This window comes from Pipistrellus kuhlii, unplaced genomic scaffold (genome assembly GCF_014108245.1).
Source record: "Pipistrellus kuhlii isolate mPipKuh1 unplaced genomic scaffold, mPipKuh1.p scaffold_m20_p_3, whole genome shotgun sequence".
Taxonomy (NCBI): domain Eukaryota; kingdom Metazoa; phylum Chordata; class Mammalia; order Chiroptera; family Vespertilionidae; genus Pipistrellus; species Pipistrellus kuhlii.
In genome coordinates this window covers 181,978,185-181,994,879 of record NW_023425529.1, presented here as the reverse complement: position 1 = coordinate 181,994,879, position 16,695 = coordinate 181,978,185, and the positions used below count along the sequence as shown (strand labels likewise).

General features: G+C 50.6%; 1 protein-coding gene across 1 annotated transcript in view; it reads right to left on the bottom strand.

Moving 5' to 3' along the window:
• ENPP6 (ectonucleotide pyrophosphatase/phosphodiesterase 6) overlaps positions 1–16,695 on the bottom strand; it is a 59,806-nt gene that overhangs the window by 28,765 nt on the left and 14,346 nt on the right. The window contains exon 2 of the mRNA XM_036458150.2: positions 481–660. Coding sequence (XP_036314043.1) covers positions 481–660 — 180 coding nt within the window. The remainder of the gene's footprint in view (positions 1–480; positions 661–16,695) is intronic.

Below are 16,695 nucleotides of genomic sequence, written 5' to 3'. Positions count from 1 at the left end.
AGCCAGGGCAGCTGGCATGGTTGCTCACCTCATTGCAGTAAATGAAGTAATTTCATTTTTCAATGAATATTATTTTGAGGGGTTCCACCAAATACACTACTGAAAGTTGTAAGTATTCTGAATCATCTTTTCAACGCAGTAGAGGAGCTCCAAACCTAAAGAATTGGTATGCCAGATTCTCTTGCCAGGCAAATAGGCGCACTGTAACTCTCTCGTGTGTATCTAAGCCTTAGATTCTAAGGTTTTGCATAGGAAAAAGCATGATAGACTACAGCAGCACTGCTGAACCAGGGGGATCTGGAATGGCATTGTGCCTGCTCTGGTGTTAGAGAGTTCAAAAGAAAAGTTTACAAACACGTTCAAAAGCCATCTTTCTTGACTAAAGATCTCATTTTCCAAGCCCTGGCCCGGGCTTCACACATGTCATCCCTTGTCTTTGGGGACTCCACGGTGTTTTGAGATGTGGGTGGACGCACTCACCTGGCCAGTAGTACATGTGGACCTTCCTCTTGGCTTTGGTCAGGGTGACCCACAGAGGTTCTGACCCATTCCACCAGAGTGGCATCAGGCTGTCTTTGTTGACACCAATGTCAAATGACTTGTTGGTGTTGGAGTCCCACATGTAGTTCCCGATCATCTGGTGGACCTCAGTATGTCTGCCTGCAGTAAATAGAACACAAAGCTATCGTTACTGTTCCGGGATTTTTATATTGTCCTAGTGACCCGGTGCATGGATTCGTGCACATTAAAGGGAAATTAACTAGGAGGTGGCCAGTGGGGCGGTACTGGCAGAAAATGCCCTGGAGCCAACCTCCCGTGGCCTCTCCCCAGCATCTGTGGAGTGAGTGGGGTCCCTCTGGCAGGTGGGGTCCCTCTGCCTGGCCTGGGGGAATTGGACCAAAACCGGCTCTCCAATATCCCCTGAGGGGTCCCAGAGAGCACTCTGCAAAGTAGTTACCGTACGCAAACACCAAGTGTGCGTGCAGAAAACCAGATGCGGGGACGATAGTGCCCCAGCAACAACATAACCCACGACTGAAGTTGGAATCACCTGGGGTGCATCACCCGAGAACCCGTGCTGCCAAGTCACTGTAGCTCTGCAGCTCCTGTCTTCCCCCTGGTGGTCAGCGCTCATTATAGCAACAGTCAGACAGTTGGAGAGACACTTAGCATATTAGCCTTTTATATATATATATATATATATATATATATATATATATATATGTCTATCTATCTTTGTTTTTGGTTTATAAGAGCAGTTCAACCACACTGAGGAAGTATAGAGCAGCATAAAGATTGGTGTTTGACTTTTTTTTTTTTTTTTAACATAGATGTTTCTCCTCTCTCAGTTGTACCACAATGGCACACAACACAGTGAAAAGTCCAATAATTGATTGAGGACGGGATCATTTTGTGTGAAATCCATCTGCCAAGTCTAAGCTATTTTAAGTTAAACTGAGGCTGCTGTGTGAAAAATGTGACCCATTGCTCCTGGCTGGAAGTCTAAGTGTGAATCTAAATGGAAATGGCAGACCCCTGTGGGACTTGGGTTAGGGTCTCTCCCCAGCACTCCCGTTCCCCCTCCAAGCCGGTGACCTTCCTGCGAGATCACAAGTACAAGCTATGGAGCTCATTCCCTTCCTTCCTGTAGAAGCGGAGTTACAGCTTCCATGCAGAACAGTGACAGAACCTGTGGCATTTGGAACAGAACGGCGAGAACTAGATGCAACACAAAAAAGCAACAGTCCAAATGGAGTGTTAGAGACATGGCGGCGCTTCTGTTGGGCACGGCTTTGTCCCAGAAGAGAAGCCAGAAGCGAGAGACACACGCGCTTGGCCGCCTTTGAAACGCGAGGCTTACATTATTTATGTGGCGGCAATCTGTTACATCTTTAAAGTAAAAATAACACAAACATTGGCAAGTGCATCAGAAGTTGCTGCAGTTGTAGAGAGCGTCACTTGGCACCGGAGAAGGCCTGCTTCCTTGAGCTGACTGCGCTTCACCGACTTGGGCTTTTGTTTGTTTGCCGTTTCTTCCTGACTGTCCCCACCCCAACACACACACAGACTCTTAATTTTTAAGCAAAAACAAGGAAAAACCATACCATAAAATTTGGAAATCCCACATAGCAAAAGGGAAACCTTTTATTTCATCCCAGAAGCCCAGGCTCTGCACAAGTCACGCTTTGACCTTAGAGCCCGGGGGTCCACAGGGAGTGGGTTTTTACCCAGAGCTTTGCCGGGACCAGTGCTTTGTCCTCGTCTGAGTGAAAGGGTCCCGCGTGTGGAGGGGAGCTCTGCCAACAAGACCCTCTCGGACCCTGTTTGGTGGCCTGGGCCTGGGCTTGCGACGGGAGGCTGTGTTCGCATCACTCTGAAATCAATTTTTGAGAAAACAGCTGGTTGAAACGTGAAGAATAAACTTACATTTTAGGCGCATCCATGTGTTCCAAACATGACAACATAAATAGTTTACACATACTAATGAGGAGCTGGAGACGATTCTTTTAGGACATTATGTTTTCACAGAGGCAGCCCTCGGGAGTTGAGTTCCAAGTTGCAGGCTGGAAGTCTGGGTTACAACTGAACCAGGCGGAGGGCCATCTGTCCAGCTCTAAAAGGAGATGGATTCAGTGGGAAGATGCCAGCCAAGTGGTCAGAGAGACCACAGCTAGCCCACCTCTCAGGTGAAGCCACTGGGGCCCAGAGAGTCTCACAAAGGAGGGGGAGGGGACTCAGGCGTCGGCAGGCGGCCTGGCCCGGGGCCCTGGCTCTCTGCGGCTGTGACCGCCTGCAGGAATCGCAGGGTAGGAACTGGCACTTGGTACAGGTCCCAGCCCTTTGCAAGCCCGAGGAAAGGGAGCTGGTGCCCACAAGCTGGCTCTGATGCCATCGGCCAGCTCCACCCTCCAGACAGGAGGGCTGGGGACGAGCTCCGTCCCTGGTGAGGGTCTAGGCTCCGCCTCCTCAGGCAGCGCTGCATCTGGGGCAATGCATGAAGGCGCTGGGGGCCAAGGGAGGCGCAGGAGGGTCCCCACTGAAGGCAAAGGCCTGAGCCAATTCGACAGGTGCTTGCTGGTGGGCTCTGAGAAAAGACGAGCTAGCGGTGTCGGGCCACCTCCCATGGGGTGGGAACTAGAGCTTCCAGCTTCCATCTCACTGGGCCTCCCGTCACTCCGAGAGACAGACGATTGCACAGATGCCATGGGGTTCGGCGTGGCTGGGTGACCAGGCGGTGGGCAAAAAGGCAGAGCCTGGTCCAACCCAGGCCTCTTTGCCCCAGTCCTGACCCTCTGGGCCCAGCGACCCTGCAGCCACTGGGCTCTCACCGCCCAGCAGGGCCGGGCTGTCTTCATAGAAGTGGCCTCCAAATCCAGGTCTGCTCCCCAGACTCTCGGGAAAGTAGCCACAGGGAGTTCGGGTCTCAGAAAGCCAGGCGCACCCCTGTCTCCTGCCCACTGGCATGAGCCGTTACCGTAAATATCCTAAAGGAGGACGCTACCAGCCCAGGGGCACTAACAAAGCAAGCAAGAACCTTCCATTCCCTCTCTCTCTGGAAAGAGTCTAGTTGTGAAGAGTCGTCCAAAGCTCTGGACCGTTCGGGCCTCACGCTAATGAGTGCCTCTTGGAGGTCAAGTGTGTAAGCATCACCTCACATTGACACGGCCCCAGGAAGCAATCCTAGCCGAGTCCCAGCCGGCAGCCCGAGCGGGTCATAGAAGGCAGGGCTTCCCACCACCAGACTCCTCCTCCGAGCGCTTTCCCGGAGTCTTTGAGGGCCTGAGAGCGGCGGAGACCCTGCCTAGTGCATTTTCAAATAAGTACTTGCTATCCAAGGGACTCGGATGCACTGCCCAGAAAAGGAAGTGTGCTCCCCAGGCCATCTCTGCCGGGGATACATCTTACTAACCGATCCGAAGGCAGAGCGTGTGCGTGAAAGACGCGGCTTCGGAGGGGCCTGCCAGCGGAGAGCACGCCGTTAGCTCCCCTGCAGGTGCCACTCCGGCGGGAGGTGCCAGACGGGCGCCATTCGTGTCGGAATCACAGAGATTGCAAGACCGAGGCAGCAGGCTTTGGTTATTGCGGGAGGCGCCGAGGCAAAAAGAACCCGCAATGTTAAAGGGGTGGCAGGAGGTTTGATTAGAGGCATTCATGCTCCTGCTTTTGAGGTCGCTGGACTCGAACTGACGCGCTGCTGTTTTCCTGGCGGGCGCTGGCTTGGAGCCGTTGTTTAACGACTAGAATGCAGGAAAGGAGGCAGAAACGGTTTTCCCGCGTCAGGACAAACACGCAAGATTGGCAGTTCTTATGTAAACACTCTTTGGTTTGGGGAAGTGAATTTTTAGCAAAGCTCAGAAATTTCCAGGTAACTGAACCCATGACCCCCTCTGCGAGGACGTAGGGGCGAGCTTGAATTACTTTCTGCTTTTGGGACGGGATCTCTTTATTATTTTATTTTGTTTTATTTTGTTTAAAGTATTACACAATATATATCTCCTTTTTTCCCTTCCATTGACCTTCCCCCAGCCTCCCTTACCCTCTGTCACATACCCTCATTCCCACCCCCACCGCCCAGTGTCTTGTGTCCATTGGTTGTGCATATAAGTCCTTCGATTGATCTCTTCCCCACCTCCCCCACCCCTCTCTCCAACACCCCCCAGCCTTCCCACTGTAATTTGACAGTCTGTTTGGTGCTTTACTGCCTCTGTGTTTATCTTTTTGTTCATCAGGTTGTAATGCTCTTTATTTTCCATAAATGAGTGGGATCATGTGGCACTTTTCTTTCATGGCACACTTCCTCTGCACTGAGTCCTCCCAGTGCCTCTAGGGATGGGAGGTCCTTGGAGGGGAAGCTCATGGCCTATGGGTCCTTACACAGGAGGGAAGCCAGCAGTGTCTCTGTCCTGAACTTCCTTCTCCCTGGTGATTAGGTGCCCACCTTCCCCACCCACCAGCTCCTTCCTGCGCCCCAGACATCGTTCTGGCCCAGGCCTCACGCTCCTGGAGCGGTGACTTTGGCTAAAACAGTCTCCAGCGCCTTCCCATCCTGTCTGCTGTGGCCGGGCAGAGGCCTCTTTGCATTCTCTTCTCTGAGACGGAATGGGGGTGAGGCGAGGGGGCACGCACACGGCTGGCTCTAGTTTTCCAGCTGCCCTCCCCACCCCCATGACTGGAGCAGGGTGGAAGGTAAGAATGGGGAGTTCAATTCAGTAAAAATAAAAAAAATTAAAAGGGGGGGGGGCGGTGAGGAGAAGAGCACACTTAGGCTTTGGATCCAAGCCACGTTCTCCCATCTAGCTTCTCCATCGGTGCAGAACCCGGGGTGACCGATGGGTGACCAGACGTCAACATATTATCGGAACAGCCGCCAAGGCCAAGAGCTGATACAGAATTTTGGGCTCCAGCTGCTGGGGAGTGTGCTGTCATCAGCAACACCAGCGGCTCTAGCCAGTGAGAACCAACCAACCACAGGAAGCAAATGGACGAGGTCCGCCTTGTTTGTTTTGGAAGAATGTGTGAGATAAGGTGCTGGCCTATCCATCCATGTTCACTGCCTTGGGCCAGGTGTGGCCAGAGAAGTGAGACCAGCCCCCGAGCCATGGGGGGAAGAGAATGTAGGTCATCGTGGCAGCCTCAGCCCACCTGTTCTGACCCATGGCAGCACGCACACAGCAGTGCTTGGCACTGACAAGGAGCCTCACCCAATGACGTGTGGCCAGCATTCCCTTGGGGTGCTCCTAGGATGTGTAAAACACGTTCACAGACAATCTGCCTTCGGGATGGAAGCCTAGCTCAGATGCGCAACTCACCCCCTGGCTGGCTGTGAGGAGGGCCCCTCTGACATGTTCCGAGTTTCCCTGTGCAAACAGTAGGCACCACTGGCATACAGAAGGTTGTGAGTGAGAATTGGAAGCATCGGTCAGGATGGGAGCAGGTGGGAACGGAGGGCCTACGAGAAGCCTGGGGCCCAGCAGGAAGCGTTTTGGAGCCCAACACACTGAAGTGTGAATCCTATGCCTGCCTGCCGTGGGACCCCACACGGGTCACGTCACTTCAGTGGGAAATGGAAACAATATACTTCAGCCCTGGCGGGTTTGGCTCGGTGGATAGAGCGTCGGCCTGCGGACTGAAAGGTCCCAGGTTTGATTCCGGTCAAGGGCATGTACCTTGGTTGCGGGCACATCCCCAGTAGAGGGTGTGCAGGAGGCGGCTGATCGATGATTCTCTCTCTATCTCTCTCCCTTCCTCTCTGTAAAAAACAAACAAACAAACAAAAAACAATAAAATGTTTATTTTAAAAATAATAATAACATACTTCCTTGCAGGGTGGGTAATTTGGGGCAGGTGAAATTTTGCACAGTGTCTGGAACACAGTAGACATTTGATAAACATCACCTAACCTCCCCCACCTCCCACCCCCCACCCCGAACGGGGATGTTATCAACTGGTCTGCAATGATCAGTGGTTTCTAGGGAGGGGTGAGGCGGCAGCCTATTTCTTACTTCATGTTTATACATCATAGTCTGGGGAAGACACTCAAAATTCTTGACTCAGAAGAAAAGAAGCCTGACCACATTTTGCTCCGGAAAGTTTGCCAGAGGCGAGTCCCAAATTCAGAAACTAATCCCGGGGCTCACCTGGGGAGAAAGCGCGCCCTGCGCCTGGGACATGCCTGGCCCGACACTGCCCTCTGCTGGCGGCCACAATGCCTCCACGGCCGGCAACCCAGGGTGCTGCCCAGGGCCGCCTGTCCTTTTGTTTTCACATCTCACTGTTGGAAGGAGGCCCGGGCTCTTAGAGCTGCTGGTGAAAATGCTGAACCTGCTAAAAACTCAGACCGAGGCCGACAGCGAGGCCAGCGAGGCTGGACAGCCCAGCGCCCAGGCAGCCCCAGGGTCCCTAGACCTGGGAAATGAGGGGTCGCCATCTGACTCTCCTCTCCCTGCGTCTCCTGTGCCTTCCCCTGCCTCATCGCCCGCTCCTGTGTAATCACACTTCCCTTTTCCAGATTTGTTCTGTTGGGTATTTTATTATCTCCCCTCCCACCCACCCCCAGCCCTGCATCACCCTCCTCTTTTCCCTTTTGTTTAAGGTCAGTGACTTTTCACTCCAATTGGCAGTGGTAATCCCTCTGCCCCTTCGCCCTCTCCCCCAAACACACATGCATGCATGTTTGCATGCATGTGCCCGCTCCCAACTCACATAAAACTGTGTCCTCATTTGGATTTTCAAAATGTCATATTCTTGCCAAAATAAGGCTTAACTCAGATCTAACCAGAGAGAAAAACCAGATGAATTCAAAAGCCAGCCTGCTCACAGGACCATGGGCTGGGCTTTCCAAGAATGCCAAGGTCACTCTTAAAAACAAACAAAACACGAGGGCAAGACGCTTCCTCTTCATGGAGAGCAAAGAAACGTGGCACCAAAGGCACTGCTTGGACCTCTCGGTTTTATGTTTTAAAAAGCTATGGAGGATCCTTTTTGGCCAGGGGAGGCCATGTGGTGGCGCAGGAGAACATGCCCCACATGCTGAATTGTTTAGGGGTGAAGGGTCATGATGTTAGCAATTTACTTTCAACTGGTTCTGAAAAACACACAAAAACACCAAAACTGAACGCTATATTTCTCACCTGAGAATGAATGAATGTGCCAAATGTTAGTGATTAGGGGATCACAGGAAGGGCACAGAGACATTCATAATACTGTGTCCGTGCCCTTGTAGTTTTGAGCTTTTTTATTATAAGAAATGGCTGATATCCATGTGGTGAAACACTGCTCAGCACCATGAAGGAACAGCCTGTGGTTACATGTGGGTGAACCTCAAAAATATTATGCTCAGTAAAAGAAGCAAGATCCAAGAGACCACACATATCGAATGACTCCATTGGTATCCAATATCCATACAAGGCAGAGGTAAGAAACGTGAAGCACATGAGTGGCTGTCTGGAACCCAGGCGGTGACAAATGGGAATTGTCAGAAATTGCGAGGGATGAGACCACAGAGGTGATGAGAGAAGGAGAAAAGAAGATCAAGGAACAAACTCTTAGCCACCCCCAAGGTGTTGGGGCTGACATAAGAGAAATCAGCAAGCCGAAACCGGTTTGGCTCAATGGATAGAGCGTCAGCCTGCGGATTGAAAGGTCCTGGGTTCGATTCCGGTCAATGGCATGTACCTTGGTTGTGGGCACATCCCCAGAAGGGGGTGTGAAGAGGCAACTGATCGATGACTCTCTCTCATCGATGTCTCTAACTCTCTCTCCCTCTTCCTTCCTCTCTGTAAAAAATCAATAATATATATATATATATATATATATATATATATATATATGTGTGTGTGTGTGTGTGTGTGTGTGTGTGTGTGTGTGTTTAAAGAGATGGAGATGAAAGTAGACACACCTGAAATTTACTGGGGGATGTTCCGGAGGATATGGGGGGAGCAGAACTAAGGAAAACCCCTCATCGGTGAAGGTCTGGCACTGGTGGTGGAAGATGGAGAAGGAAGGGTTTGGGTATTAAGGGCCTTTGCAGTTCTGAGAAATCTGGGACAGAATGAAGGATACATGTTTGCTATTTCTGTGGCCCTGGCAGCTCCATGAGGTAGAAACGTTGCCCACTTTGGTGCCCATGTGTCTCCAGGGCCTGACGAGTGAACCTCTGGGCAGGTGGAAGGCTCTCGGCATAGATGAGTGTGAATGAAGAACACCTGCCGCAAGCCTGAGTGTATTTATGAATGAATGTGTCAGCTGAAACAAGTTTGGCTCAGTGGGATAGAGCATCGGTCTGTGGACTGAAGGGTCCCAGGTTCCATTCCGGTCAAGGGCATCTACCTTGGTTGTGGACACATCCCTGATAGAGGGTGTGCAGGAGGCAGCTGGTCGATGTTTCTAGCTCTCTATCCCTCTCTCTTCCTCTCTGTAAAAATATCAATAAAATTTAAAAAAATGAATGAGTCAGGCACGGCTCTGTGAGCTGAGGTAAGGACCCAGCAAGACAAAGTCCTGTGGTCATGGGGCATACATTTTTTTTAAAAAAAATAAACGACTGCATATTGGGTGCTAGGGTCTTACTAGTCATAGCATGGCCCATGGGTGGAACAAGCCCAAAGATCTCTGACTTTATTCTAGGGTCTACCCTTCGATTCTAGAAGCCAAGCATTGTGCCTGAAGCCCTCCCCAGTGCTGTGTCCTTACACAGGCGTTATCCGAGCCCGGCTTCTGTGGGCTAAATTTGGAAACTTACAGAGCAAACGTTCTCTTACAATGCCAACCCAATTCCATTTAACGAAGTCAAACATTGGCCGAGGCTTTTGCTGCCAGTGAAGAAAGTCACCTCTTCCCCAGCTGCCCCCCTTCAGCCCTCCCAACGCCGCCAGACGCCTGGAAGACCACGCTCCCTCCTGTCGCTGGCGGGCACCTGGCCACGCTGACCGCTGGAGGTCACTAGGAGTCCCCTCCTCGGGGCCACACACAGGCATCTCCTGTAAGATGGACATGGAATACAGAAGAAGCGTGTGTGCAAACCGACCCCCAGTAGCTCCAGAGGTCTGAAAATTTAACAACAGTTTACCCTCAAAAAGGTAAATTCTGAGGACCCACGATGAGAAAATGTGCTGCCAATTAAATGGTGGAGACAGTTCTGAACAAAATAAACTAACAAACAAAGTAGAAACAGACTCATAGATACAGAGAACAAACACGCTGACAGCAATCAGAGGGGGGGTGGGGGCTGCAGGGCTGGGTGAAAAGGTGAGAAGATTGAGCACAAACAAACAAAAACAAAACCCACAGACAACAGCATGGCGAGGACCAGAGGGGAAGGGGTGGGGGAGGGAGGTGGAAGAGGCAGATGGGTCATTCATGGTGACAGAAGGAGACTTGACTTGTGGTGCAGAACACATAATACACTATACAGATGACGTACTATAGAATTGTACATCTGAAACCTATTTCATAACCAAAGTCATTCCAATAAAATTTAATTTTTTTACAAGTGTAAAATAATAAAATAGATAAATAAATGGTGGAGACATCTGAACATACAGATGTTGGGTTCCCTGTAAATCCCCGGGGCTGTGGGCGGGGCCACTCTTGGCATCTCACGTGCTTCCTCCTGTGATCAGAGAGATGTTGCCTGGAGGAGCCAACCCCTGACCTTGGGAACACTTGGACTTGACACCCATGAGATCTAGAAAGAATCGGCGTGACAAATGGGGTGACTAAGCGAGCAAATGTCCTAGCTGTTCCTTAATCTCCAGGATATTTCCCATTTGTGCCCTTCGGGAGTGGCCTGGAGCCCTCCTATCAGGCCGTTTCCCCCAGGCCGAGGCTCGGAGCCCAGGGCTCAGCATGCGGAGCTGGAGCTGCCTTCGGTCCGGCTGGAGAGTGGGTTGGCGGCTGGAGGGTCATGCCAAAGGTTTCTCCCCAAGGCTGCCCTCCTTCCGTGACTCTCTGTGCGGGCTGCTCCAGTGAGTGGGAGGGGGCTGTGGCCCATTAGATATTTTGCTAAAATGTCTGAACGCTGTTCTTTGGGGAAATGGGTGGTGAAGGGTGTGATTTTTAAATAGAAATTTCTGGCCCGGGTTTCTAATACCAAAAATCCTACCTCAAACCAGGCCGATTCCCCCTTTTTTTAAAATCACAGCCCTGAGCGTTACCAGAGTGAGGAGTATGTGCAAAACTCTCACCCTGGGCTTTGGGAGTCAGTGGAAATGCTGATAAGCTTCCTGTGGAGGACGTGCTGTGAAGAGGGGCGAGCTGGAGGTCACTGTGAAGAAAGGGGCCACAGAAAAGCTGACCAGCTCAGGGGAGGCCTCCATGGCCATGTCTGGCAAACTCAGAGACCTAAAGTCACCACAAAGGATGGTCTGAAATCAAACTTTAACTAAAAGCAGTAATGGTAGGTAGTTATATCCTAGGCCAGTGGTTGGCAAACCGTGGCTCTTTGGCCCCTTAAGTGTGAGTCTGTTTTGAAGAAGTGGTGTTAGAAGAAGTTTAAGTTTAACAAATGTGGCTCTTCAAAGAAATGTCAATCATTATATTGTTGATATTTGGCTCTGTTGACTCTAGAGTTTTCGGACCACAGTCCTAGGCCAGTATCTTCACTGACAAGGTCAACCTTCACCTTAACTGAGCCTATCTGTCTTTTCGCATCTATGATAACATACCCTTGAAATGACTAGGTAACCTGTAACTTCCCTTTTTTGGACCCCTTGAGGTACAATCTAATGTGCCCCGGCGGGCATTAGGACAAATACCACAAATTCCTTCATTGCTATGTTAATTGTTCCTGTACCACCTAAGTATGTGTCTATCATTTACTTTGCTTTCTCTCGCCTCTGTAGTCTATCACCAATGGACTTCACGTATGTCCCTTTCCTTTGATGGCAATGTATAAATACAGATGTAACCCGCCATTCTCCGGAGCATTTCCTCAATTCATTGAGGTTCGGCATATATCAACAATTTGGCTCAAATAAACTCACAAAAATTCTTTACAGGTGTCAATGGTTTTTTTACATTAACATCACCTATACACCTTGCCTTTCATGGACACGAGCCAAAGTCAAAGACATGAGCCAAGGTCAGGAAGTTCAGGGGAAGCAGATCAGGGATGGTCACAACAATAGTTTAAAAACAAAGAAGATGGCCGGGCCTGCAAGGCTCATTGGTTGGGTGTCAATCTATGAACCAGGAGGTCACGATTCAATTCCCTGTCAGGGCACACGCCTGGGTTGAGGGTTCAATCCCCAGTGTGGGGGGTGCAGAAGACAGCCAATCATGGTTCTCTCTGATCATTGATGTTTCTCTCTCCCTTTCCCTTCCTCTCTAAAATCAATAAAGATATTTTTTAAAAAGAAAAGAAAAAGAAGACGATGGTAATGTTCAAATTCATTCCCTGGAGCCCTCATCTGCCTCATTTTGTCAGGAAAACAAACCCTAAACCCAGGCCAGGAAGTTGGCCCAGACTAGAACCTAGTCTCTTGCTTTCAGCCCGTCGCTGACCTCACCCAGGTATCCTCAGGGACAGAACAGGAGTGACCAGGCCAGAGCCCAGGAAGGGACCACGTGCGGGGAGAAGTGGATTGGCTTGGCCATGAGCTGAACACAATATCTTCACTGTGGCGGAGTGAAATCCAAGCAGGTGGTGTTTGGCAGAAGCGATGCCTCTTTATTTCTGATCGGAGTTAAGAAACCCATACTCTCCCGCCACCCACGGAACCACCTGGCCACGGAGCCTGGGCCAGAGCAGGAGCAGCGTGGCTTCTGAGGACGTTTCCAGATTCGTTACAAATGGCCTAACCTCCCAACCCTCTGTCTCCTGGAAACATGAGAGCCATCGTCTTAAACCACCAGAGCCCTGGGCCACTCACCAATTTGAAATTCAGTGAAAAGCAAACCATCATAATCTTAAATTGGGTGTCTACTTGCCTCTTAAAATATTCGAGTTTGCAGAAGACTTAATTATACCCATTTCTGCTCTGTACTCTACATCCGGGGCTGGGTGTGGACGGCCCTGGGGAGGAGAAGCAGAGAGGGTCATGGAGCTGTGTCGGAGGCGGCCCTGGCCACTTCCGCTGGCTTTGTCATCTGCTGGGGGACAAAAGCGTCTCCCTGGACAGGCAGGCAGCAGAAACCCTTCCCGTCAGGGGTGGGGGTGGGATCGGAAGAGAAAGGCTTACAAGGACACTGGCTGAGATTTCAGATAACGCAAATTCCGAGTAACTTCAAACAAATACAAAGAGGCGTTGATTAAGCTCCTCCGCAGTGTCAGGGCCATGAGACACCTGAGGGGGAGGTAGGTGACTGAGCTCTGCCCGGGTGGGACCACCAGGCCCCCAGCCCCAGAACCAGGGCAATCTGGAGGGGCTAGCCGGGGTGCGGGTCGCAGCTCAGGAAGGGGGAAGTCAGCTCCCAGATGTGGCTTATCAAAAGAGGCCTGTTTGGGCCCTTTTCCCTGACTGCTCAGCCCGGGCCGTTTAGGATAAGCAGCTGAGTGTCTGGCGTTGAATCCTCCCTTTTATATTCCAGCCCAGAAGGGCCAATTGTTTGCATTGTCCATTGAGACGCACAAAGCAGGGATTAAAACAGTTGGTTGCCCGTGAGGTGGCTCCGTCTGGAGGAAGCCCGAAGACGGAGATGCATGCCCTCCTACGGGTGTCTGCATGTGTGCGCATGTGCCGTGCGCAGGCATGTGCCATGTGCAGGCATGTGCCGTGTGCGTAACACAACCACCTCCTGGCTGTCAGAGGGTCAGACACAGAGGGCACTGCCCTGAGAGCCACTTCCCTAAAAGTGGGAGAGAGGCAGCGTGAGGTCATGGGATCACAAGGGAGTTTGACCTCACAGCCTGCTCTTCATGGGCACCCGCCACGAAGCTGGTCCTGATGGAAAGGTATGAGGGAGTCAGCTGGGCCAGGGAGAGCAGGAAACGGGAGGACTGCTTGGGGGGAGCACTGACAGATGAGAGACACAACAGGGATGGCAGGAACCCAAACATGAGGTTTCCAACTCAGAACAGCAGAGCCCGGGCTTGGAGCTGTAGGAACCAACATGTGAGCATTGGGGGAACCAGGATGGACCAGTGACCAGGCCGCTGCCCAGTGCCTTGGGATTATCTATGAGCCAGGACCTCTGCATAACCCTGGAGGAGGAAAAGTTACCCTGTTACTCACAGTAGTATCTGAGACTGATAAAAAAATTTTACCCTGAAATACATATATATTTCAGAGAGGAAGGAAGAGGGAGAGAGAAATAGAAACATCAATGATGAGAGAGAATTATTGATCGGCTGCCCCTTGCATGCCCCCTACTTGGGATTGAACTTGCAACCCAGGCATGTATCCTGACCAGTAATAGAACCGTGACCTCCTGGCTCAGTAGTTGACACTCAACCACTGAACCACACTGGTCAGGCCTGAGACTGACTTTCTATTGAACCCAGTGGGATGGGGGTCAAGACCAGATTTGGGTTTATTTATTTATTTTTACCGTGGTAAAAATAAACAAATGCAAAATTTATCATTGTAGCCATTTTTAAATGTACGGGTCAGTGGCATTAAGTACATTCACATGGTGGTACAACCATCACCACTGTCATCCATCCTCAGAATTATTATCCCAAACCGAAACCCTGTCCCATTAAAAACTCCATCTCCCCAGCTCACAGTATCCACCACTCTGCTACCTGGTTCTGTGACCTTGACTAGTCTACCTACTTCATGATAGTGGACTCACACAATGTGTGCCCTTTTGTGTAGCGTGTTTGACTTAGAATGTTTTCAAGGTGTCCCCATGGGTTTAGATTTTGTTAAGAAAATCAAAGCATGTACTATTTCTTATGCACTCAACTTTGTAAACACATGTTGATTCATTAATTTATTAATTATACGCTAAGAGTCGCTTGAATTCTTGTCTGATCCTCCGATTCTCTCTCTCTCTCTCTCGCTCTCTCTCTCTCTCTCTCTCTCTCTCTCTCTCTCTGATCCTCTACACCAGTGGTCAGCAAATCCAGTCAACAGGGCAGCAAAACTCTCGAGCCACCCACAGTTTTGCCGACCACTGCTCCACACAGTCTTGCCCTCTCCACAGAGCCTATCAAATCCTTGACCCCAGGTTCATTCTGGCCCTGGGGCCCAAGGACTCATTATGGCCACCTGCCTGAATCCTGCAGGCTTTACCCAGACACCATCCCTACATGAACCTTCCCTCCTCACCTCGCAGCCTCAGGAATGAGCTATGCGTCCCCTGTGCCTATTCTGCTCTGTCTTGTGCTTATATTTATCTCAACATGTATTTATTTACGATAGTTGCTCCGTCTTAATTACAAGCTCATTCAAGACAGACAGACGAGGCCATGTCCCAGTCATCTTTAGACCAGCCCTCCTCACAAAGTAAACGTTCAATATACCCCTCCTGGGAGACTGTCCATATACAAATGCACTGGGTGAATATACGACGACATTATAGGCTGTGACAATTGCCAAATGCTGTGGTTCTGACAGTCAGTGGTGAAGGAGTCCACGAATAGATAGATTAGAACACAATCAATCCAAGCCCCACCCAGCCCTAAAACGTTACCATCGGAGGCCAAGGCCTTTCAGAGGAGGGATGACTTGTTGGGGAAGAGGAAGCTGGGCGGAGGGGAGCTGGACTTGGGCGGCAGCCAAGCAAAGGGGAGGACTACGCGTTCCCAGACAGGCCTCCAAGAGAAACAGGCGGCAGAGCAGAGGTGGAGAGGTCAGCTTCCAAAACTCCAGGCCACCAGGGGGGTCACCACTGGCCCCTGGGCCCTGGTGGCCCCTTTGCCAGAAGGTTAGGAGTCAGTCCAATGTCTGCTGATGGAATCTCGAGGCGAGTTCCCAAGACCCCCACACAGTCCAATAGGTGGTTGAAAATTGGGTAAATAACACCGTTTCTTTTGTTTTCATCTGATTATCTTGGCTTTCAGCTTCATGTTGAAAAGTGCATGTTGACACAGTCTGAGAGTGAATTCTTTGGAACAAGATTGCCTTATCTGTTTCAGCAGAACTTGGTGAGATCACGTCCGGGAGTTGTTTTTTTTGTTTTGTTTTGTTTTGTTTTGTTTTGTTTTTAATATATTTTATTGATTTAGTATAGAAAGGAAAGGAGAGAGATAGAGAGTTAGAAACATCGATGAGAGAGAGTCATCAATCAGCCGCATCTTGCACACCCCCTACTGGGGATGTGCCCGCAACCAAGGTACATGCCCTTGACCGGAATTGAACCCGGGACCTTTCAGTCCGTAGGCTGAGGCTCTATTCACTGAGCCAAACCGGTTTTGGCACGTCCGGAGTTTAAAGAATAGCAGCCGGCCTTCCAGTGTTACCCAGAGCCCTGAGACGCAGGGAGGACGGCTGCGCAGAGTCCAAGCACCACCCCAGCATTCTAGGTGGTTCTATCTCCTCTCTGACCAAATCTTTGATAAAATCTACAAGAAAGCACCAAAACCAGTTTGGCTCAGTGGATAGAGCGTCAGCCTGAGGACTGAAAGGTCCCGGGTTCGATTCTGGTCAAGGGCATGTACCTGGGTTGTGGGCACATTCCCAGTAGGGGGTGTGCAAGAGGCAGCTGATCAATGATTCTCTCCCATTGATGTTTCTAACTCTCTATCCCTCTCCTTTCCTCTCTGTGAAAAATCAATAAAGTATATATATTTTTTTTAATTTACGAGAAAGCTTCCTTGAATCTCATCTCCACTGCAGCTCATCCATCCTGGAGATGAGGGTGAGAGAAGAACCAAAGCCCACCCATGAAGAGTATAGTGGAGAGCTCAGAGCCCAGATGAGAGCCCGGGCAAAGAGGTGACCTGGGTCACCAGGCAGGCAGGTCGGAAAGGACACCTGGGCTTCCCTCCTGGTCACCGGAGGGAGGTCCGACCTGCCCGGACTCGGAGACCTGTGCTCGGTGAGCTTCTCTCCTGCCCTAGCAGTAGGGCCTGAGTCAGGGCTCGGTCTCCGGTGCTTTGCAGCGAGACGAATAAACGCATTCAGATTTCCAAAGCATCTTCTGCTTTTTACATTTTGTAACTCTGAACGCCTTCGGGGGAAATTCTGGATCAGGATATTGTGGGTTCAGTTACATATTCCCGAGCTCCTCCACATGGTTTCCGTGTTATATTTTACGGACAAATGCACGCTGAAACGAACTCAGAAAGGCCCAGGCAGACACGGACAG